General features: G+C 54.3%; 3 protein-coding genes across 3 annotated transcripts; 2 read left to right on the top strand and 1 right to left on the bottom strand.

Moving 5' to 3' along the window:
• Positions 1-1,894: 1,894 nt before the first annotated feature.
• MONBRDRAFT_32707 (uncharacterized protein) lies at positions 1,895-2,694 on the top strand. The gene is made up of 3 exons (XM_001746443.1): positions 1,895-2,065; positions 2,165-2,277; positions 2,390-2,694. Exons 1-3 carry the CDS (start codon positions 1,975-1,977, stop codon positions 2,612-2,614), a joined length of 429 nt encoding a protein of 142 aa, XP_001746495.1. The 5' UTR covers positions 1,895-1,974; the 3' UTR covers positions 2,615-2,694.
• Positions 2,695-2,760: 66 nt separating this feature from the next.
• On the bottom strand, positions 2,761-9,922 carry MONBRDRAFT_26045 (uncharacterized protein; the record flags this gene model as incomplete). Its single annotated transcript, XM_001746322.1, has 18 exons — positions 2,761-3,054; positions 3,208-4,020; positions 4,132-4,377; positions 4,489-5,066; positions 5,190-5,274; positions 5,352-6,460; positions 6,573-6,614; positions 7,240-7,331; positions 7,401-7,579; positions 7,679-7,783; positions 7,888-8,058; positions 8,203-8,268; positions 8,365-8,417; positions 8,531-8,618; positions 8,747-8,859; positions 8,995-9,452; positions 9,554-9,672; positions 9,773-9,922. The coding sequence occupies 18 exons, from the start codon at positions 9,920-9,922 to the stop codon at positions 2,761-2,763; spliced, it is 4,761 nt and encodes a 1,586-aa protein (XP_001746374.1).
• Positions 9,923-10,321: 399 nt separating this feature from the next.
• On the top strand, positions 10,322-22,960 carry MONBRDRAFT_26044 (uncharacterized protein; the record flags this gene model as incomplete). Its single annotated transcript, XM_001746442.1, has 46 exons — positions 10,322-10,509; positions 10,632-10,721; positions 10,819-10,909; positions 11,048-11,095; positions 11,189-11,217; positions 11,326-11,392; positions 11,542-11,777; positions 11,916-12,117; positions 12,244-12,336; positions 12,423-12,775; positions 12,851-13,583; positions 13,758-14,012; positions 14,148-14,258; positions 14,338-14,442; positions 14,589-14,771; positions 14,873-14,965; positions 15,069-15,220; positions 15,335-15,496; positions 15,589-15,748; positions 15,886-16,527; positions 16,680-16,772; positions 17,558-17,608; positions 17,698-17,796; positions 18,020-18,091; positions 18,203-18,345; positions 18,431-18,503; positions 18,749-18,853; positions 18,972-19,017; positions 19,147-19,210; positions 19,294-19,357; positions 19,444-19,540; positions 19,651-19,809; positions 19,903-20,032; positions 20,166-20,223; positions 20,360-20,430; positions 20,555-20,606; positions 20,749-20,794; positions 20,885-21,036; positions 21,158-21,286; positions 21,375-21,485; positions 21,578-21,668; positions 21,782-21,939; positions 22,052-22,096; positions 22,262-22,347; positions 22,588-22,640; positions 22,797-22,960. The coding sequence occupies 46 exons, from the start codon at positions 10,322-10,324 to the stop codon at positions 22,958-22,960; spliced, it is 6,405 nt and encodes a 2,134-aa protein (XP_001746494.1).
• Between the last annotated feature and the right edge of the window lie 353 nt (positions 22,961-23,313).

Here is a 23,313-nt window from a genome sequence, read left to right as displayed (position 1 = left end):
GCGCTCGCACGCTCCTTGACAATGTCCTGTGCTTGCACAAACAACGTATCGCCCCGTCTTTATAGCTTGTGGGCGTCGTGTGGCCTATGCGGTGATGAAGAGCATCATTCCTGAAGAAGCCGAACGTGGTGAATGGTTTACCTGCGATCTTGAACCCGAAGCACAGCCACACATGGTGCGTGAGACCAAACCATGAGAGCGGACCACGTGCACCTCCCTCCGCGGCTTAAAGTCTCAGCGCATATGCCTCATCTTTCCAAACTAAATAACATCAAACATCCGGACCTCACCCTTGTCCCGGTCGTTCCTATTGCCGGACCTAGATCACTTTTGACGCTGGCCGGGTGGGCGAACTCAAGTTTGGCGCCACAGCGGACGATGTCTTGTACACGGTGCGCAGCTTGCTGGCATGGCGATGGAAACCCTTGGCGGGACCCAGCCACTGTGCCTGCTACTGGGTGCTGAACTAGACTTTCTTTTTCTCTGTGGTAGGCCAATTATGAGACCAAGCGCCCCATCACAACCCATTGCCGTCTCTTTCACGCACACCGCCAAGGTCAGCACTGGCCCAAAACCCCACTAACGGGTGAAGACGAGCATATTCAGGTGCGAATAACGTACAAATGAGCCATGTTCGGCCCCGTGGCCGCGTTTTAAGTCTTCTCGCTCTGCCCGTGCGCTGACGCTCTGCCTGACCCTGCCCGCTTCAGACCTTTGGATGGGTGCCGGAGGAGAACAAAGTTGCGTTGACTGTGCTCCAAGGCACCCAAGAAATCTCCAGCTGGATTGACCTCGCCTCGCAAGAGCGCATTCCGTTGCCGCTTCCCATTTGCGCTGCTATGGCCTCTAGCCAACATGGTCTGGCCTATGAGACTGAAGATATTGACAAGTGAGAGCTTTTGAGTGGTTGTTGTGTTTGTGTTTTCTTTTTCTAATTTCTTCTTTTTTTTTTTTTTTTTTTTTTTGAGGTTTTTGGTATTTGTTTTCTTGGGTTTTTTTTTTCACCTAAAACCTCACCGCACACATCGCCTCGGGCGCCCCTGCTCGCTGCCCTCACCTTCTGTAGCTACCCCCGCCTTGTTCTGCAAACGGCACCTGATACCGAGCCATTGGCGGTGCCTTTGCCCCAGCCCGACGACTTTTCTGATCTGCACGTGCAAATTGTGCAGTGGAAGGGTCCTCAGGGTCGCGACGTGCAAGGCCTCGTCTGTTTCTCAAACTGTAAGCACTGCGCCCGGATTGGCCATGGATCCTCCCAATTTCATGAGCCGCTGCACTCACGCCGATTGTCTTGCTACTCCACTGCCATTGCGGTCAGCGACCCGCCGCGACGCTGCGCTGCTGGTGCACGCGCACGGTGGTCCCGCCGTGGGCTTCACACAACGTCGCAGCATTGCAGCCGATCCCACGCGCTACCCCTATCGGTAAATCCCAGTGCCGCGCATGCTCAATCTTTTCGAGGCTCGTCAGTTGCCTGCGCGGCGCCTGTCTTCATGCGCGGTGGTCTTCCTTGTGCATTGTTTTCTCTTTCCTGCTTTTCTCGGCCACAGCCACTTGATCAAGGGTGGCTACCGGGTCTTCATGCCCCTCTTCCGCGGCACGCTGGGCTTTGGCAACGAGTTTTCGCAAGTATGAGATACTCTTTCCTAATGCCTTTCGTGAAGTCATTCATCATCACACCTCATGCTCTGCTTGCGAGCATCACTTCCCAGCCTGACCCTGCTATTTTTATTGCTAAAACTGGCAGGCTAATATTCAATGCCAAGGCCAATTGGACGCTGATCTCGGAGACATTCTGGCTGGTTTGTCTGTCTGATGCAGCCTCGGCATCTGTACCACCCCCATGCCTGAACCTTGACCCAGCTTACTGTTGCGCATGACGGTGACCGCCCAGGCATTGAAGCGTTGCGCTCACAACAAAGTCTCAACTTTGAAGACCGTGTGGGCATCTTTGGCGGCTCATACGGTGGCTTCATGAGCCTCCGTGCCTCAGCTACCTGCGATGCTTTCAAGTGCGCCGTCGCTATGTACGGATTTGTCTTTGGACGCTACATGAGCCTTGAAGGTATGATCCTCACTCCAGTTGCAAACCCATCGAGCACTGGTTTGAACTTGACTCGCGCTCTTGTTCCGTGTGTGCCCGCGCTCTGATGATCACAAACAGGTGGTGATTTCACCTGGGAACTTGAGTATTCGGGTGACCTCAGCTGGCCCCTGCAAGAACGCCATACGCACAGCGACGTCTTTCCCCTGTTGCACAAAATCAAGACGCCGACGGTTTGAGACCTGCCTCGCCGCATCCCTGTATTCCCATGATCCTTTTGCCTGTTCTCAGCGCCGGCTCTCTCACCAAGCCCGCACTTTTTTGTTTGCCTCCGCCCCGCCACAGCTGCTGCTCCATGGCAAAGAGGACGACATCTGCATGGTGTCCAACTCGATCGTTGCACATCGACAGCTTCGCCTGCAGCGCACGCCCACGGAACTCGTGGTTTACCCTGGTGAAGGACACGGCTTTACTCAACCCCAACACCGACGTGACCGTGACGAGCGCACCTTGGCCTGGTTTCTGCGCTACCTACCCCCTACCTCTCAGGGCAAAGTTCTTAAGCTTTAAGATGATTTCTGCGTGCAGAAAACCGACCAAGAGCCCGCAAACCCACTGCAGCTGGTGTGGTGAATCGAAATTCACATGACAAAATCCCTACAACACAATGTCATCAATTTCAATCGAGGCTCGAAAAAGCCGTGCCTGTAAGCACCTTATGCATCAAAACTGTCAGCCACGGAGCCTGTAATCGCCACGCTATAGGGCCGGGCGAGCGATTGCTGCTTAAGAAGCATAGCGCTGTCTGTGTCTGGCCGACTGCGGGCTGCCCAAACCTTGTAGCGTGTCTCTGGCTGCAAATCATAGGCCCGGACGTTGGGAGCCACGATGTTTGCCTTCGTGAACGCTGATAGCCCTTTGAGAATGGCAAACAGGTCATCTCGTGCGGAGATCAAGGCCTCTGTATCTTGCGAATGACCGGAAGCAAAGTACTCTTGAATCACCCAAATCTACCCAAGAGCCGACGATCGCATGCGCATGAGGAGAAAACAAAATCAACGTGTGTGCGTGTGTGTCTGCGTGTGTGTGTGTGCGTGTGTGTGTACGTGCAAGCGGGTGTGGAACCCGGGACTGGCAAGGCCTTGACAAAGGTGTTTCCGTACCGCATCGAGCGCCGAATGAAAACCACGGTTGATGCCCAGACCCTCGGGCCAAAAGGGCTCCAAGAGCGCATCTCCAACCGGCATGACAACGACCTGTTGACCACTGTTTGAGTCGGTCAGGACTTGACAGGCCCGTGTCACCGCCCGTCGGCTGCTAAAGTCAAACAGCATTGCCCCGCCAGTTTCCTCCGCAAAGGGACAGGTGTTGGGTAGCTGAAAGAAGGCAGCAACCATGCGCGCATACTCGCGCAGCTTGGCTTGGTCAAGATTGTCCGACTTGACAAGCTCGGAGGATGAACTACGGGGCTCCCGCAGCACGCCAAAGTCAAGCAGGCTCTGCCGCTTGGGCGTCATGATAAAGTAATGCGTGCTACTGCAATAATAGACGCAATTCTCGAGATCAGCACCAAGGGCACGCAGCTTGCCGAACAAAGCCTGGTTGTATTGTCGTGACCAGGAAAACTCTTCCATGTCGCGCTCCTGCTGGGATCGCCCCTTGGTCCAATGAGCCACCAAGCCCAAAGCTGCGCTCGTGGACATGACATTGCGCTTGAAACCCAACCCGTCAGTCACACCGTCGCTGGCACCAGACGCGTCCAAAAGAACGTGGCATGGCAGATACAGTCGCGGCGCTCGCTTATCTGCGTGGCGCGGTCGGCATTCCAGGCGATAGAGCTTGACGGAATTCGGATCGGTGGCAGAGGGCGCCTCCAACTGCACAGCTTCCATGTTCACATGGAAGACCACGCCCGCAAGGAACGCCATGCGCGCCAGCATGAGTTGCAGACGTCTTGTGCCAATGTGAAAGAAGCTCTATCGCAATTAATGACGTCCGCGGTCAGTTGTGATGAAGAACACCACAAGGACGAGAATCGGGCCTGATCCCAGGGTGTAGGCGCAAGGGTGAGCGGTCACAGGCCATACCTTGCCCAAGATCTCCGCGCCATTGGCACCTAGCTTCAGGAGATCGTTGCAGACCCATTCCCAAAGATGCAAAATGTTGTGCCGACCAAACGTGCGCCGCTTCTCCAGGATGCGCACGCGGGCACCAAGAAATGCCATGCCGATTGCGGTGCGCAAGCCCACAGGCCCAGCACCGATCACCACCACAGATAGCCGCGAACAATCGTTGAAGTGCGAACCGCAATGGTGAAATTGTTGGTCCATGGTCTATCACGAGGAGGTTCAGACATGCGCAAGTAGGCAGGCAGGCATTAGCGCTGGTGCATCCCAGCGATTAAGGTCTGTCGCTGACCTGGGCGTTCACCACCCGCTACTCACCTTGAATACAGATTTCTGCTTATAATTGAGATGAGGCGTGACAGCAGTGCGAAAGCGAAGGTAAAAGTTTGGCTGATCGAGCCACGACTGTGCGCCCAGCGCTTGCAGCACGGCCTGAAAGCCCGCCATCATCTCTGGCAAATCACCGGCATCCAAAAATTCGGTGAAGCGCGCACGGACGTCTCCCACCACGGCTGCAGTTGGCTGGTTGTCCGCTGCGGGCGTTGTCGCAAACGCTGCTGGGCCTTTATTCGGCCCGGAGGGGACGGACCGAGCCGTTGACCCTTGGCCAGCGTCCACTGAGCTCGTCTGGGGCGGAGAAGTTTGTTTTGAAGCTTGAGTGGCCAGGTTTCCTTGACTGCCAGAGGTCTTGCCTGCCTGACGATCATTCTTGCCGAGTTTGGGGGCCTTGTTGGCGGGCTTGGTAACGGGCGTCGCCTCGGGCACGGGCTCCATGGAAGCCTTTGAACGGAAACGACGCAAGCGCATGCGTGGCCCACGCTTGGTTGGAACCGGATCGGGGGCGACGGTCGTGGGTGCTGGGGGCATCGTTCGGCCAGGGCCCACGGGCTCTGACGCTATTAAAGTCGAGGCGAAGGAGAATAAGAAGCGGCCATCAAATTTTCAGGCCAGGAAAGCCGCTCTTGGGGGAGTCAGAAAGCTTGGCGTGTCGGATATAAAACACAAGGGAGTAAACTTACGACGGCGCATGGACTTGATGTTGAGAGGCACTGGGAGCCGTCGCTTCGACACCCGCCGCAGCTGAGCACGCGCTGAGACGAGCCCCTGCAAAGGTTGGTCTGGACGTGAGACGAAGCAACATTTCAGTCCAGAATGACAAACAGAGAGACAAATACACCTACTTGATCCATGCTTGCAGTTGCAGGTTGGATGGTGTTGTTGTCTGAGCGCATCAATGGGCGTGCCGAGCGTGGCGGAAGCGCTGGGGCGGTCGATGAAGGACTACTTGCTTGATCAACACGAGAATTGAGCTCACGAATGCGATCGCGGACTCCACTCATGCTAGGAGCGATATCTCGAGGTGAGTGTGATCCTCCAACTGGTGGTGTTTTCAACGCAAGGGTGGCTGCTGCTTTCGAGGACAACGGCGACGGTGCGGACGGCGTCGAGGCCTGATCCAAATCGCCCTTGGTCTGCACGGCTTGCTGCCGCTGCATGGTCCCACCTTTGGGGGTTGGGGCTCCGCTGCCTGGGCTGGCTCCAGGGGGGCGCGGCAATCGGCGCGGACTGGATCGCACTTGAGAGGAGCGAGGCCGGGTGCGACGGTCACGTGGCGTCACGTGTTGGCTGGCGGCGACTGCTGCTTCCAAGGTCTCTTCACCATGAGCGTGTTGGCTCTCAAGTTGATCGGTGTCTGGTTTTACCTGGTGGGTATCATTGGACCACAAGGTAGCATCGTAGTTGCGTGGTGGCAACCGAGGGGTAGCCAATGCATCATCGCCTTCAGCGAGCAAACGGCGCACATCGGCATAGGGAGGTGTAGGCATGTCTTCATCACTTTCCTCGCTGCTGCTTACAAGATGATCCTGGCTCGCACTGAGCGCCGTTACATCCAGCAGAATGTCTTCCACTCTCTGATAATCAGGATCGTGGCGGTGCGGCCCATTGGCTGGAACAGTCAGGGATGTGTTACCGCGGTCGTCATCATCATCCGTATCGTGCGCATAGGCCACTACGTCGTCATCAGAATCACCGGCCATTGATCCGTGGCTTTGATGAGAGGCCTTGACTGGGCGTGGCGGATCAGCGGCACGATTCTGTGCATGCAACATGCGCACAGGCAGAAGGCTGTACGTGGGATCAGCCATGTCCACCGAATCATCATTGTCCTCCGGCAAAGATGAGGGTTGGGTAGCCTCAGCAGCATTAGACTTGGTCCACTGAGCAGCATCCCATGTTTCCGGTTCGCCCATGACGTCGCTAGCCAACATGTAAATGTGACGATCATCGCCTAGATGCACATGCCAGCAAATACAGCGGGCTCTCACATGAGGATCGGGACGATAGCGGACAACAGAGCGTGCAAAAAGAGTTTGGAAGGTTATTGCAAAGCGCCCACGCACCTTCGTTGTTGAGCTCAACGTAAGGAACCAAGGACGCCAAGTCTATCAGCAACAGAAGTTCAATGGTTGATGAAGGTTTTGAGGTCAAGGGAATATCCAAGCAAAGCAACAATAACAATAACAATAACAATAACAACAACTCAAAAAGTGGGGGGTCGAGGGACCACAAGCCAGGCATGCCCATGCTTTGATTCAAGCTTGCCTTCATCAATGTCTTCCACTGGTGCCTCCAAGAGTGGGCCAGCAGAGTCCTCAGGCTCATCCAGACCAGCCGCATCTTGCAAAGCAAGGACAAAATCTTGGCAGGTCAAGGGGTTAGATGTATGCCTGGTAGCCAGCGGGTTTCGTGAGAACACTGATGCAACACCCAGGAGCCTCTCAAAGGGAGGCTGGAGGCAAATTCCTTTTAGGTAGGGCTTGATTAGGCAGGCAACCCTTTCTCCCTTTTCGGGTCATCTACTCACAAGTAATAGGTGCGCTGGGGATACACAATAGAAAGGCGATGTTCGGCAGGCACATCTGTCCAATCAACGGTGGTTCCATCCAAGATATCCTCGCCATACTCCACCCCAAGACAACCACTCACTGCGATGCCACCCGAGGTTGTTGAGTCAGATGAGTGGCTCACGATCAGCTAAATCACGAGCACACCACAGCTCAACGGTACCTAGGAGGCTGCGTCGCGGCTGTTGGTCGGACTCGGGTGTCCACACGCGATCGAAAAAGTGCAAAACACCGCTTTGATGCAGCACGACATAGCTGTTGTTGAGACACGGGGAAGGGCAGCACAAATGAGGCCGTGAGCCTGGGCTCAAAACACCGACAGACCGAAGCGAGCCTTTGGACGGATTCTGCGCTAACCGTTGTTGCCAGAGGTGAGGTTTTCGGTGGCGCCACTTTTGAACAAATCCAGCAAAAATGACGCTCGAGGCCATGAGAGCGAGAGACGAGAGCCGAGTTTCCTCCAACATGGCCTGGAGCTGAGCCTTCGACTCGCCTTGCGGATCCTATACTTGAGAAATTGCCATTAGCAAAGGAATGCGTATGGCAGGCAGGCAGGCAGGTAGTCAAGCAGAAACCAGGTGATGCGCCAATTTGGTGTTCACCTTGGCAGCCTGAGCGTCGTTCATTCGTTGCATGACTTGAGGCGAGAGGTGTGCAGGCACGTGATTGTTGTGGGCAAGAACTTTGGTCCAAGTCATGCACTCATCCTGCACGGGAGGTGCCAAACACAATCAAGCAAAGCTGATGCGAGCCACCGACCAAACGAAGCAGGCGTGCTGCCTCTTTATAAGCTCAGGCATTTCAAACCAACCTCGGTTGGTGCCACGAAGGTCATGGTCATGGTTGGGAGCACCAGATGAAAACTCAGGTCTTCAATGTAGACTGATTGTAGGTGGGTCAAGCGAACCATGTCAAGACGCTGTCGTGGCGGCTGGCCGGGATGGGCAGGAGCTTTGGCATATAGCTGCAGCGTGCGCCCACCCTGCTCGATGTCACGTGGAGGGTCGAGCATGTGTTTGGTGGGAGGGTGAAGCATGCAAGTGAGCCGTGACGGCGTGAGCCCTCAGCCTCCAACCAAAGGAGAGATGGAATGAAAAGATTGGGTGTAGGATAGTCATGCACCGACCGCAACGGCGTAGCGTCGCTCGCGCCCTTGCTTGAGCGAGATCATCTGTTCCAGCCAGCCCTCATACTAGAGAAACACCGGCGTCCGTGAGCTTTGCCAGTGTCTGGCACAAGAGGACCCTTTGCAAACCCGTTAGCGGTGAAAATGGGCAAGCTAGCACACCGTGTCCGCAATGGCACCAGAAGGACTGTCTGTCGAGGTACTGGGGCTATCGTCTGGTGGACGGACGCAGGCAAAAGGGGCGGATAAGCATGAGCGTTGACACGGCAATGTGCATTGATGTATGAGGAGACTAGCACTTGAAGATCAATCAAGGAAGGGCGCGAACCTGAAGTTCCCGAAAGTGAGAGATGAAGTTGCTTGACCTCGCGAAGCGCAATCTCCTCGAGAGCATCCTGCACTAGTTGGGCCCAATGCTGCACAGAAAATTTAAAAATCGCAAGTGAAATCTCCAAGTCACAATAGACCATGGACCGAGGCAGGGGGGGCTACAATGGCCGGCAGCAGATTTAGGATTGCGATCTGACTTGCAGCCCTGGCGTACCTGAGCCTGCTCAGGCGAGGCAACATCAAGGTCCCAGGTTTTTTCTGCAGTAATGAGTTGAAGCCGATGCTCGTCCACGCGCACGCTCCGAAGGTGGGCCAAAGGAATTTCGCCTGGAGGCCCAAACCAAGCCGCCAAACAGCCAGCAGGCAGCGGGCAGAATGAGTTGACAAGGAGGCATGGCAGATCAGGCAGGTGACTGGCAAACATGGGCCCAAAGTGACATGGCTGATGGCTCGATCACATACCGCTTTTTACGCCCAAGCTGCCATCCGCGGACGCCCCAGCGTACATGCTGATGACGCCAGCATCAAGTGTCAGCCGGAGTGCGCTTTGCATGGTATCACGGCGCGGCAAGTGGCTTGCGGCACTGCTCATGCGCGGGCGTTGCAGAACTTGCAGGGAAGCTTCGTTTCGCGGGTCCCCGTTTTCAGCAAGCTGTCGGTCTTCCTCGGCGAGTTGGCGGTCCGTGCGAGGTGGTTCTACATTTGGAAGGGCCGCAGGCGGACGAGCGGCTTGGCGCAGAGGAGCTGCATTGATATCTGCAGGCTCCTCCTTGGCCGACGTTGGCTCGGGTGGCTGCTTTGCATCGACCCCCGTGGCCTCTGCGGCCTCTGATTCGAGAGCCTTCATCTCGGCACGACGAATGTCTTCTTGGAGCTGGAGGCGAAGCTGTGCATTGACCTGTAGATCGAGCCGCTCGCCCCTAAGAGGAAGGTGGAACAAGATGGAGTTGACGAAGGTCCCAGAGCAAGCGAGAACAGGGAAAATTCAACCATTGCAGCAGCACATGACATGGACTCCTACCAGTCGTTGGCCTCGGGCTCATCATCGGCCAGAAGCACGAGCAATTGATCTTGTTCTTCAATGTTGATAAAGATGCGACAAACCTTGACCATGATGGCGCGCATTTTCAAGAGGTCCACCTGCAAACCGGACAGACAAACGCGCAAGGCGGCGTTGGAAAGCCGTGTTGGCGTGCGTGTGCGCAAAAAGAGGGTATATGAAGAGCATTGCAGTCCGTACGGTTTTTAAGAGGCCAACGGGAAGGCCATCTCGGGCAAGACCAGCGTAGAGTAAGAGCTGCGTGGGCTTGAGGATGAGGCGCACGCGCTTGCCCGAATACTCGGTCTTCTCCCAGGTAAACCAAGCCTGCTCGAGCGTTGGCTCCGCCATGGCGCCGATACCGTCCGCCTTGGAATAAGCCCCACTCAGGCTAGCCCCACCCAAAATGTCCAAAGCCAACACCCTCCCCCAACCTTCCCCACACCCCTCTGCCACCTCCCGCAAACAAGGGGGCTGTCCTGATCACGCCAGCACCACCAGCAGAGCCGCGACCCGAGTCGTCGTCACTGTCGCCGCGCACATCATATCGCTCCAGACCCTCTCTCTCTCTCCGAAATGCTCTCTGGACCCTGGACTGGAATGTCAGAATGTCAGAATGTCAGAATGTCATAACAAGTAGCCGTAACAAGCAGGCTGTGTTACTTTTCGAAAAGTTGAGGAATAGCAACCGACAGCGAATAACAGCAGATATATCGACAACTTCTTCACGAGTGATTTAATGAAGAATCTATGATAAGGATTGCGGACACTACAATAACTCTCCAAACAGCAGCAATATCCAACAGCATCGAAATTGGACATTTGATGCTCTCGTCCGCTCTCCCTCTCTCTCTCTCTCTCTCTCTCTCTCTCTCTCTCTCTCTCTCTCTCTCTCTCTCTCTCTGGCGCTGGCTGCAGAGAGCTGGGGGGCAGGATGAGTTGAGCTTTGATATACCCTAAGGCAGCGATTTCAAGGCCAACCTTGCTGAGATCCTACATGGAACTTGCTAGCGACTGCCGCGGGACTCGTCAGCATGTCCTTCATGCCCGCAAAGAATAGGAAGAAGCGTCGTGATCCGCGAAGCGATGACAGCGAGGACCCTGATGGAGCACCGCAGCAGGAGTCCATGTCCTTCGGGCGCGCGCAGCAGTATGTTCCGCATGCCATTGATGCATGGCCGTATTGGACTCTGCCCAAAAACTGCGCCCTGATCTTTTGGGTCTCTGCTTGCATTGCGTGTTGCCAGCACCTTGAAATTTCTCGTCGTGGGCAACACCGCAACCGGCAAGAGCGCGCTGATCGCTCGCTTCGTTAGCAAACCCTTTCTCGAGCAGCATGTCCCTACCATCGGCGTTGATTTTGTGGGTGTTGATGAATGCAATGCTATGTTATGTACCAGGATCAAGGCTTGACTCTCTACTCAATACCGCTGCGCATGACACTCGACCCGGGCTCTGCTGATGTTTGTACTCCAGGACCTCAAGACTATTGGTGTGGACGGCGTAGCAGTCAAGTTGCAGATAGTCAGTTGGCCCCTATATTGCATGACAAAGTTTCTTGTCGGCAGTGCCTTGAAATTAATCCTCATCTTGTTTGGTGGATATGCCCCTCTTTAGTGGGACACCGCTGGAGCGGAGCGCTTCCGGTAGGTTCGAGAAAACACGGGCGATACTAGCGAGGATGCTTCATCATTTTTGGCTGGACGATGGCGCCCCAGTCACTGATTTCCTTGCTGCAAACGTCCTGTTCTTAGAGCCATCACCTATTCCTATTATCGTGGGGCACGCGCCATTCTCCTTGCTTTCAGCGTGGCCGATCGCGTAAGCAGGCTTTGCCCCATCTCTTTTTTATTTTCCCTCCACCAGCGAGCCTTTGAGTAGTGCTGTTTCTGCTGTGCTCTACCGCCGTATGCAACGGCGTGTCACACACTCACCTTCCATTGATCCTGCCCCATGTTCCATCGAGACAGGACAGCTTTGATGCCCTTCCAGAGTGGTTCGAGAATATTCAGAAGCATGCCCACGAAAGTGTCAAGTGCTGCCTTGTCGGGACCCATGTCGATCATGGTCAGCACCGTAGCGTGACCTCTCAGGAAGCGACGGCTTGGGCCCATGCGAGAAACATGGACTATTTCGAAGTTTCATCCAAAACGGCTGCAAATGTGAATGTGACATTTGAAACCATGGCAAAGCGTGCACTCGCCCTGTACGTCAGCATCTCGCTACAAAGCCTCCACCCCTCGCTCGCCCCTCCGCCAATGGTCTTCGACTCTGCACTTTGGTGGCCCAGCAGCTCCTCGGCGGACCATCACTTTCACTAGCATGAATTTACTCTGGCTCGTAGGGTCACGCGAGCTGCCGATGGCATACCTCTGCAAGCCGAAACCCTGGTCACATTGACGCGAGAGGAGAAGCTCATTGCTGCTCTCAAAGACGCTCAAGGAAAAATGACCAAGAACCGTTGTGTCGTTTGTGTTTTAGTGGGCCCCGGTGCCGCAGGCAAAACGTCCACGGCGCGCTCGCTACAAAACATCGAATTTTCCGAGGTCTGCCAGCTCCGCCTCCTCTCACCAAGAACCAACGTGCTCTTGAGAAACTGGGTCAGGCTGCAGTTGAGCATCTACAGCTAAGCATCTTTGTCCCGCACCGGATGCTTCTTTCACCATGAACAGGAACGTATCTCCACGCGTGGCGGCGATCGCATGGATTTACTATGTCAGCTCGATCAGGACCATGTCCTGCTGGATCAGGACGCTTTTGTCAAGGTATGTATGTTGGCCACGCACCTGGGTGAAATATATGTGCCCCGGGGCACCAGAGTTGTCTGATTGTCTACCTGTGTCATCTGTAGGTAAATGGTATCAATCACACATCTCGAGGCCTCAATGTTCAAGCTCCTGCGAGTGCGCCTCGTGACTTTAGTGCAGGGCGTGAGGGGTACGAGTTCCAATTCGTCGTGGAAGCCGAAGCACGCTTGCCATTGGACCTCGCCGAAACCGGCGACAGCGAAGAGCAGTCTAACAACAGCAACAACAATAAGAAGAAGAAGAAGAAAAAGCCCGACCGTTCGCGTAACCAACGTCGCCATTCCCAAAGCGCAAAGAACACAAGAGGCCAGCGCCTATCTGCCACGCAGCCGCACATGGCCGAAACGGCTCAAATGACGCGGGCGCAACAACAGATCATCTTGGCTTCGTTAGACGAGTACGTTCATCGCGTCACGCTGATGCATCAACACCCCTTGAGAGGTCCTCTTTGGTCCGCCAGACTCGCTCACAGCTGGCGTGCCTCCAGATCACAGACTGAGGGCACACACGTCAATTTTTTCGACATGGGGGGTCAATTGGAGTTCAAGTCGCTGGTGGAAGGTTTTTTGCGCTCGGGCAATGTGATTTGCATCTTCTTCACAATGACAGAGCTTCTAGCCAACTTTAGCCAGGCCGAGAGCTTGCACCCAGACGACAGCTACACCGGTCTCGAGCACTTTTTGTCGTGGTGCAACTCGGTGGTCTCCACCTCGAGTTACGGTCCCGTCTTTTTAGTAGGGACCTACGCCGATGCAGTACCCGACTTGACCGCCCGACAGCTCATTTCGGACGGCATTCGCCGTGAGCTGGCACAGCGGCACCACGAAATCTCCAATCGTCTTGTGATGCCAAGCAACAGCTCATCGACCTCGCTGTGCTACTTTGCTGTGGACAATACCCGCTCCGGGCAAGACGCGGGCGTGCAGCAGCTGCGCACCCAGCTACAAGATGCGCTCAACGCGAGCGAGATTGCCAACATGGATGTGCCACTTCAGCTCCGGGTATGGCAGGATTTGATCAACACACTAGCCTACCCCGTCAAGGATGAAGCAGTGGTCAGCGAGGCATGCCGCGCCATCCGCCAGCGTCATGGTCAGCCCCTAGCTGGGTTGGGCACGGTCACTCTAAGCGATCTCGCCGAGCTGTACGATGAAACCTTTCAAACGAGTCAGCGCACCCCAACCTCGGATGTTGTCTTTCGCAAGGTAAGGACGGCTTACGAGTCAAAGTGCCACAAGCAAGCCCCTGCTTTGTTTTACAGCGGGTTCTTTTGCTCCGTCCTGGCCTCACCCTCCATGTGTGTTGACCCCATGCGTGGTGCGCAGTGGGTAGATGCAATTCATGCGTTGGGCACAATTACACATTTCAACTCGGCACAGCTCGAACACGTGGTTGTGCTCAACCCTATCGAGCCACTCAGCTACATGACGCTTCTGGTGCGAGATTTCCGCCTTCACCGGCTGTCGTTGGACACTGAAGTTGAATTCAGCGATGACTTTAAGCTCCTGCAAGAGGAAGGCGTGCTTGTTCCCGAACTTGTGAGACACTTTCTGGGCCGTGCTTCTGAAGCGGATGCCCGCCTGCGCAACCTGGATGAGCAACAGCAGCAGCAAATTCTCGCGCTGATGATGCAGGTTTGTAGCAACGGGTGACTGGGATGCTATTCTGGCTGATACAAAGCTGCGCCCTAGCACGTGCTCTGGCTGCCTCGAGTTGGACGCACCTCCGTGCATATTCACACACTTGACATCCCACCCTCGCGCTTGTAGTTCAAAGTGGCAGTACCCATTACGTATGGCACTAGTGCCGCATACTTGATACCAGGCTTGCTATCGCGACGGCAGCCAGATTTGCCCCAACAGGACATCTGCCCAACAGAGGTTAGCGAGCGTGAGCCTACCGACCGCTCTTCCCAGGTTTCATACACTCATGCAAGTTTACCTTTCCCCTTGATGATAGCTGTATATTGCACCATACATGGGCGAAACTCTTTCGCGCTTTGCAACTGTAACGCATCAACAGCTTGAAGTTCGAACAAATCTACCAGCAGGTTTCTACGATAAGGTGTGTGTGTCCCGAGGTCGTCTTAATGTGCGCATGATTGCTTTTCATCTGCGCCGCTGTTGGGAGAGGGAGAAGGGGGAGAGGGAAGTTGCACACAGCAACCTCTGACCAAGACTTCGTTTGACATGTCGGGTTTATCACAATAGCTGGTGGCTGAGATGACGAGCCGAGCAGAAGGCAGCGCCTCAATAACGCGACGACCCTTGCTGTCCAAGAGCTTATCCCGCGTGCATTTTGGCCAGCACGCGGTTGACCTTGAGTCTGACCGTGAGCTCGGCTGCGTTGTTGTGCGTTTCTACGCCAAAAATGCTGTTGGTCTGATCCATCAGGTGCGCGCTTTGATATCCCGTGGAGTCTGAAGCCTCTTGCCCTCACTATGTGGGCCCGCTTGGAGCTGTGTGCTAACGAGCACCGTGACCATGACATGTAGATTAATGAAATGATTGCCGATGTGTTAAAAGGCTCGTTCTTTTCTTTGAAATACGACATCTTGATTGAAGTGTGTGAGAACACCTTGCTACCGGTAGGTTTTCGCCTGGCTTGGATTCGGTCCAAGCTGGGCCCACAACAAGGCTGATGGGAAGTTCACTTTGGTCGGAGCTCTAAACCACCGTTGTACCATGTAGATTAGTGTTGTGCGAGACTTTTTTTACCGCAAGGAGCAGGTCTTGAACCTTGACTCCTGCACGCTCTCTCGCCCTGACGTCCTGGACCAAATGGGCAGCATTCTACCCATCCAGCTGCAAGCAGAATTCTATCACGTGTTTATATCGTATCGGTATGTCCCCCTGGCGGCATGCAATCCTAGCCACACGCCCATTGCCTTAACGTACACCTATAATTGGCTAATTGGCCGGACCACCTCGCGACTTTTTCTTTTTTTTCCCTGCAGTCACGAGCCCGACTCAACCAAAGGGGCAGCCACGTTTGCCAATGAGCTCAGCCTGCACACAATTGGACATAGTGGAGATCACATCAGCAGCTTCCTGGACGTGGTAAATCTGGAGCATGGCAAGCGCTTTGACATTAGCTTCCTCGAGGCGCTTGCAAAGAGGTGAGATCGGGGCCGCTGGATGCGCACTACCATCAGCTGCTTTTTTGCATCCTAGACATTGTTCACCTGACCTGCTCGGGCACCGTGGATAGCCTGGTCTATGTCCCGCTGGTGTCAGCCAAATCCCTGGAGCGTATGGAAGAGGATGTTGGGCTGGCCCAAGTGGATCATTTCATGCTTGAGCTCATGGTGGCTGTTGCGTTGGAGCGTGCGCGAGGCTTCCCACGAATCCTGCCCATTTTTAGCGGCCCGGTACGCTCGCCACTCCGTGCGTCAGGCATCAGATGTTAAACGACATAACCTGACTGGTCTCACCATTGACTGCATCCGTTTGGTGTGCGCGGGGGCCGGTGAATTCTGGAATCCAATTGACGTTTCCACGTGTCCAGGTTACGGAGGATGCGGATGGCTTTCCACACATGAAGAGTTTCTTCTCCAGCTACGACCTGGAGCAGCGACTTCCGCAGCAAGTTAACGAGCACACCGTGGCTGCAGCCCGTGAGTTTTTGGAGCAGCACATGGGCATTCCCTTCAACAACCCGCCAACTGTGCGCAGTCTTCTGAAGCAGGTCACATTATACAATTCCCCTTTTCGCCTGTGGAACTACATGCAAAAAACTGCTGGACCCCCAGATGGACACGGAGGCCAAGGTCTACGGGTCTTGGCCCAGACACATTTGAATTTGACTCTTGCGTTCAGCCATGCAGCCCGAGAGTCGCTCCCACACTTGCAGAGTGCATATGAGGAATATGTGCAAGACAAGAGCCAACTGGCGCCACGCGAGCCTCTACCTGCCGCCCCGGCAGCGCCAGTGAAGCGCTCCTCTAGCATCAAGCGCAATCCTTCAAGGGTCCCAACTCAGTCCAGCAAAACCAAAGCAGCTGCGAGCGACCCTGCCAGCTGGAGCGTGGCGCAGGTGGTGGCCTGGATCAGGACGACCCCAATCCGTGCTTTTGAAGCCACATTCCATCAAAATCAAGTTGACGGTGCCCTCTTGATGTCGCTCACAAGCGAAGACTTGGAAGCCTTGGTAGGTGTCATTGGTCCCCGATGCCGAGGCTTTGATTGCTTGCGTCGCCATTGCAGCCACTGTGCACGCTTACCCAAGGCTTGGATGTGCGGTTCTGGGCGGGAATCCTAAAAGGGCCTGAAAGTGCTCCACGCACGGCACTTCTTTCGTAGTCGAGACGAATTGTTCAAGCCTATGGAGTCAAGGCTGGACGCACCTGTGCCGCAGGCGACAAGCAAGACCAAGAGCAAATTTTGTTTGATCATGTAGAAAATGCACCACCTCTCTACCTAGCATGCCTTTGCCAAGCGTGTCGGGATCAGGCCGACTCTGACCATGTCGTGACGATGAATCGGTGGTTCTGGTTATGCTTCTCGCGACGATATGCTCGCAACACACACACACACACACACACACACACACACACACACACACGAATGTTATTTGCATCATATCCGAGGCATTTGAGCTTCAGCGCACTCAGTCAAAAGCCTTCCACCACCATCGATCTATACTTCCAGGCCCTGTCATTCTTGGCGCAAAGCCAGCATCGTGCGCCGACAATGCAGCTGAATTTTTTTTTTTTTTTTTGGATCTAAAATCCAAAGTCACTCGCCCCAACTATGGGTGATGAGCGCGATCAAAATAACTTTTTGAATTTCAATCATCACAACCAGTCTTAATGTCCAAAAACATTAATTTGCTGCTGTTATAATAACCGATCCAACATGAGTTATTGAAGTGAATATAGAGGTTGTTGCAGTCGGAGTTGTTGCAATAATCCGAGGTGATGATGGTTCACGTTACGTCATTTTACACATCAACAACAGATACAACACACGGCTGCGCCGCGCGCGCGCGCTTTGACGCTCATCATCTGAACGACTGCGCCGCTGCCGGCGTTGGTCACGAGTAGGGAGGAGCAACGGTAGCTGAGGTGAGACGCGCGCGGCACCGCATTGGTTGCAGAACGCTGCTGTTTTGGATGTTTTGTTCAACACGACAAAGGGACTCACCCCTCCTGATGCGGCTTTGAATCTGGTCCGGCCAGCGTTGCCAGCTCTGCATCGGCCGTGCCAAGGCCTACGCACCTGCGCGCCACGTCAACAGTCGCCCTGGTCCTGCAAGTATCAGGGGTCGGAAATGAGCAAAAGTCGTCTCAATCATCTCCGTCCCATCGCCGGGATGCAGCCCCGGGGTCTGGTTGCCCGCTATGTGGCCCTTCTCAACCGGTTCAGCTACATTATGCTGGCCTTTTGGGCCGTCATGCTCGGCATTGGCCTGGCCTTGGTAAGCCTTCCCCGCGACCGTGCTACGCAGCTGCCATGCTTCAATACCCACTTCATAGCGAGCCATGTTCTGAGACATCAACCCCAGTGCCTTCGCCTCGCATGCCTCGGGCCAAGTTGTCAGCCACTTCCCTGATGGCTGCCACCCGATCATCTCTTTTTTTTTTTGTCCACAAACGCCACTGATTGCGCCATGCATTGATATTCCTGCCCGGCCTCTGCAGGGCCCAAAGCTTCTCTCCGCTACTTCTTTGAACATGGCGGCGCCGCCACACTCAGCTGCCGCCAGAGCCACGGTTAGTGATCTGTCAAACCAAGCCAACCCGTGCAGCATGGCATGCATGCAGCTGTACAACGTCGTGCCTCGCCTTTTCACAACAAACGTTCGACGGCATGGCTCGGCGTAGGCGGCGCTGGAAGCCGCTTTTCCCTCCATCAACGCGCACTCGCCGCTTATTGTCCTGCTCGAGCGGACATCTGGTGCTACTATCCTGGGCAACGACACCCGGACCTTTAACAATCACCTCACAGCCCATCTGCTCAAAGAATGGTGAGCTGTTGAAATCATTGCTGTTCTGTAGCAAGCTTGTCGACGCGTCTCAGCCTCCGTGCCACTCGCTTCCCCCGATCACCAGGCCGCAATATTTTATCAACGCCAGCTCCATTCAGAGCTACTACAACCTTATCCAGGAAAACTCGGTCTTTGAGGTTGGCCTGACCCCCAACGCCCTGCCCTGACAGAATCAAGGAGCATGTGCGTGATGCATGCTAACCAAGAAAATTGTTTCGACACGATAGAGTGTCGCTGAACAGCTGCTTTGTAACACCACCACGTGTAATCAGTCCATGACCATCATGATGCTACAGGCATGGGACCCTCAAGGCTTGCAAGTGGTGGTATTGTGTGGGACGCTCGCTGCACGGGGTTTGACCTTGGCCGGCTGTTGCCGCAGACATACTTTCCTACCAATGCCAAGGTCGACACCGGGATTCGCAACATGCTTGCCGATTTGCGCTCCCAGCTGAACAACGGAACCAAGATGATGACAGATGCCAAGGTGCGCCAGCTGCAGTGCTTGCGCAAATCTAACGCCAACGTCGCACTGCCCTTCTTGCCCGATCTGCGGCTTGCCTTGCTCACGCCCAGCGTTTTCACTTGGCTCGATAACTGTGCAGGCCGGTGTCACGGGCACTTTGGTGTTTGCTGTCGATATTACCAAGGGTCAGTCAGTCAGGCTTGTCCACCATCAGCTAGGGGGCGCAAGCAGATGACCAACCAGGCTGTTGCACTCAACTCATGACAAGTGAATGGGCATGGCTCAACTTCTGGCATGGCATGTCGTCATGTTAGGCACCGAGCATGATTTGCTTATTATGGATGGTATTGCCTTTCCAGTGGCCTTGGCTGTGTTGGCGTAAGCGGTTTGGGCTCGGCTTGCGTGCATTGCTAAAATGCTGATCAAATTTTGCTCACTGCACACGTTGCTCTACCTTGCAGCTACGTCCTGCGTTCTGTGCGCCTCCTCATCATTCCCGTCCTAAACATGATTGTTGCCATTCTGGTACGGCTCACGTTCGACCCGCCATTGTTTATCGTCCGACCCTGGGCTGTTGGCTATCACTTCACCATTTTCTCCCAATTTGGCAGGTGTCGTTCATGTTTGTTTATCCCATTGCACTCTCAACGGACGTCATCTCCTTTACGCCATCCCTGATGATGAGCGCCGGCATTGCCATGAATATCGGTGTGTCTATGTGGTTTCTCATTCATGAACATGCTGCAGCCCCAAAGTGCCCTGTCGCATGCACTGCAGGTGTTCACGCGTGCCTTCTCCCGTATGCCTGGCACGTTTAGACTACTCGCTCTTTCTTCTCTCGCGCTACCGCGAAGAGCTGCTGCAGGCCACCCCAGTTGTGGATGCTGTCAGGCGCATGTTGCACACGGCCGGACATACCATTTCCGTGTCTGGATTTACTTTGGCCTTGTGCTTTTTTGGCCTTTGCTTTTTTCCAGGTCAGCTCGCTTTGATTGGCTCATGCAGACTCCTGTAAACTTTGAACGTTGTCAGCCGCCCTGAGCTGACCTCTTCACACCAATCAATTGCAGTGGCGTTGCTTCGTACGCCTGGCGTGGGAGCGGGTATTACCCTTCTTGTGGTGCTTCTCGTCAATTTGAGCTTGACGCCGGCGCTACTCCTAGCCTTTCCCGAATTCTTCAAGCGCAGCACCAAGCAACGGTGCGACGCACTGCACCAATCTGACAGGCATCCGCCATTGCACTGACGGTCTCCATAATGCTTTGCCCTCAAGGATCTCACATGTTTCTTGCCTTTCGCGCGGGATGGAATTTGCTTGTGCTTCTTAATGCAGCTGGTTGTGTGGAAAGGGCTCTGAATCAGACCATGAAACGGCGCCCCTGATGCCTCGCGTGCGTCAAAGCTGGCCCGCCCCCCGCTCTCCTGAAAGAAAAAAAAAAAAAAAAAAAAAAAAAAAAGCCATTGCTACAATCGGCCTTCGCTTGCTTCCTCGGCTCACTTGCTGATGGGTGCATTGCTGTGGCACAGGAGCACTCCACTATTCAGCAAGGCTTGGTAGATTCCGCTACCTCGGTTACGGAACACGATCGGGAAACTTGGTGGGTACCTGAATGAAATGGTCCAAGGAAAAGCTCTTTGCCAAATATGTATTTGAACAATCGCTGTTCGAGTCCTCGAGCCTGTCTGCCTCTGCAAACTCACATGAATGAGGTTGTGCACCAGGTGGTATAAGCTGGGCTGTGCCGTTACGCGTCGACCCGTGGCCATTTGCCTTGTACGTTGCTTGAAAACAAGTATTCGTCGCACATTGGTTTTGGCCACGGCCTCTGCTAGCGCCAACTCATCAAGAGCTCGACCTGATGCAGAGCTTGCTGGTGATTGGCTTGGCTGCACCCTGTGCTTGGCGTGGTGTCCAGTTTAAAACATCGTCGGGCATCCTGGAGGCAACGCCTCGCAATTCCGGTGCGTTCCTTAGGCCACGCTTGCAGGTCCAGAAGCTTGCCATAGGCTCAAGTGCATTGTTGCTAATTTTGCGTCGTCGATGGCCAACAGGTGCAAGCCACACCTATGCCGATCTGAGCGACAATTTTGGACCTGGTCGCTTGTACCCGTATAATATTTTGATTTCGGCAAGCACCGGCAACGAAAGCGTTCTGACCCAAGACGCATTCAACTTTACCTTTGATCTTGTGTGGAACAAGCTGGTTGGTATTTGCTCGCTTGAGCACCGGTTTATGTTGTGCCCGGCCCTCCTTTGCTAGGGACCGATCTGATGTGTTTAGACTCGTAGCCTAAAATAAATGACATCCTTGCTCGCATTGGTAGAACCCCATCACAAGTGATGTCGACTTTTCTGGCATTGCTTGGGCCAAGGGTGAACCGGTGGAAGCATCAGAGATTACCAAGTGCATCAGCGTTTACAAATGCATGGCTGAATGCGCCCTTGCCTGCTTGGTACGTGGTTCATGTGTGGCTGAATGAACATGCACTCAACACTCTCGCCTCAGCCTACTCATGCGCTTGCCGTTTGGGACAAACGCAGGGTCGCGAAACGTATGTGAGCAGCGATGCTACCAGCATGTACTTTACGGCCGAGCTGCAATTCGACCCCTTTGGCCCTCGTGGTAACACTTGGTTGCAAGATGCTCGAAAGGTGGGCAAAGGATTTGTGTGGGCATCCAAGAGCTTGCCGGTCGTCGCATGATGTATGTTCTCACGCTTTTGTTTTTTTCGATCGAGTTGTAGGCGGCACAAGAAGCTATGCATCAGGTGGACGGCCGCTTTGAAGTGTTTTTTGCATCAGGCGGTGCCACCACGCTTGACGTTCAGGACAAGGGTGTGTTTGAATCTTTGCTCTGTCCACGCCAATTGTCTTGATAGGCTTTTCTGTCCAATTCGCTTCAAATATAGAGGCCTCATATTAGCACGGGTGCCTTGCCGGCGGCATAGTGTATGACCTCTTTCCAACGGCCATTGGCGTGACGAGCGCCGTGGTGGTCGTGCTCGTGGGTCTGGCATTTGGATCCGTGGCAATTCCACTCCGTGCGCTTCTCAGCATTGGTTTGACCCTCAGCTTCGTCTATGGCATTGCTGTCTGGACCTTCCAGGTCAGCACTGGGAGCATCTCGTGGCTGTCTACCCGTATTTGGGCCACCGTGGCGCTAGTCATGCTTTGCTTTGAATCACTCAGCCGGCCGTGCGTGTTTGCCTCAATGATAGTTTGGCATTCTCGACGGACTTCACTTTGCGGGACTTGAGGGCACGGTATGATCTGGTCGTTGTTGTTGTTGTTGTCGTTGTTGTCGTTGTTGTCGTTGTCGCTGGTGGTGTTGTTGTTGTTGTTTTTTCTCCTGTCACTTTGACCCAATGAGAAATTATCATGAGGCTCACAATTGCGCCTTTGGCACCCTTATCACGCTTTTCCCTTAGGGCTCCATGTCGTGGATCACACCTGTTCTCAGCTTTAGCGTACTGGTTGGCCTACAGCTCGATTATGAAGTGTTTTTGCTGTCTCGGTACGGTGAATACATTGGCACCTGCAGAAGCTTTTTGTCTGGCTTGGCGCACAAACCATTTCTAACGCTAGAACCATCCGTTGGCATTGGTGAAAACAATGTCATGTGCACGCAGCATTGTGGAAGTTCGGCGAGCAGGCCACAATGCACGCACCAGCATCATCACCGGTTTAACCAAAACGGGTGGCATTATCACTGCTGCTGGCTTGATTATGGCTGTGGCTTTTGTCGGCTTGGTAGGACTTGTCACAAGTGTGTGGGCTTTGCGGGCTGGACTACTCTTACCCCTTCACGTGCCCTGCGGTGCTGTAGCTGTTCTCCACCGAGCCCATTCTCAACCAATTGGCGTTCTTCTTGGTCTTGGCAGTCTTGATTGACACTTTTATTGTTCGAACGTAAGAAGCACCTCTGCGCTTTGCTGTGGGCTTGTCGCATGCGCCCATGTGTAGCTGTGCTCACTGGCCAATTCTATGACGATATGATTTGGACCCGCAGAATGGTGGTACCGGCCATGATGAGTCTGATTGGAACGGCCAACTGGTGGCCCTCGCGAATGCCCGAGGCAGAAGACATGGACGCCGTCGGGACCCTCAAGATGGATGCACACGTGTAGCTCGGCTTGTGCGCTCTTGAATGCTTGACCGCCATCCAACGCAACGCATGATCCCTCTCCTGCTCGAGCTGACGCACCCATTGCCGTGCCTTTGGCGCCAACCTCGACATTTTTAAATAACATTTCTAGAAAAATTGCAGGCACCCTATGTACATGTTACTGCTGGCTTTTTTTCCCACGACTGTTATTAAACCCCTGTTTCCCCAGCAGTTTCATTTGCGAGATTGAAGTATGCGGCCCTGACAGGTTCTACGGGATGTCGATGCCAGACTTTTGGGTGATTGCAGGCACCCTATGTACATGTTACTGCTGGCTTTTTTTCCCACGACTGTTATTAAACCCCTGTTTCCCCA

The sequence above is a fragment of the Monosiga brevicollis genome, genomic scaffold (assembly GCF_000002865.3).
Source record: "Monosiga brevicollis MX1 MONBRscaffold_12 genomic scaffold, whole genome shotgun sequence".
Classification (NCBI taxonomy): domain Eukaryota; class Choanoflagellata; order Craspedida; family Salpingoecidae; genus Monosiga; species Monosiga brevicollis.
The sequence above is the reverse complement of the archived record's forward strand: the minus strand, read 5'-3'. Positions and strand labels throughout refer to the sequence as shown.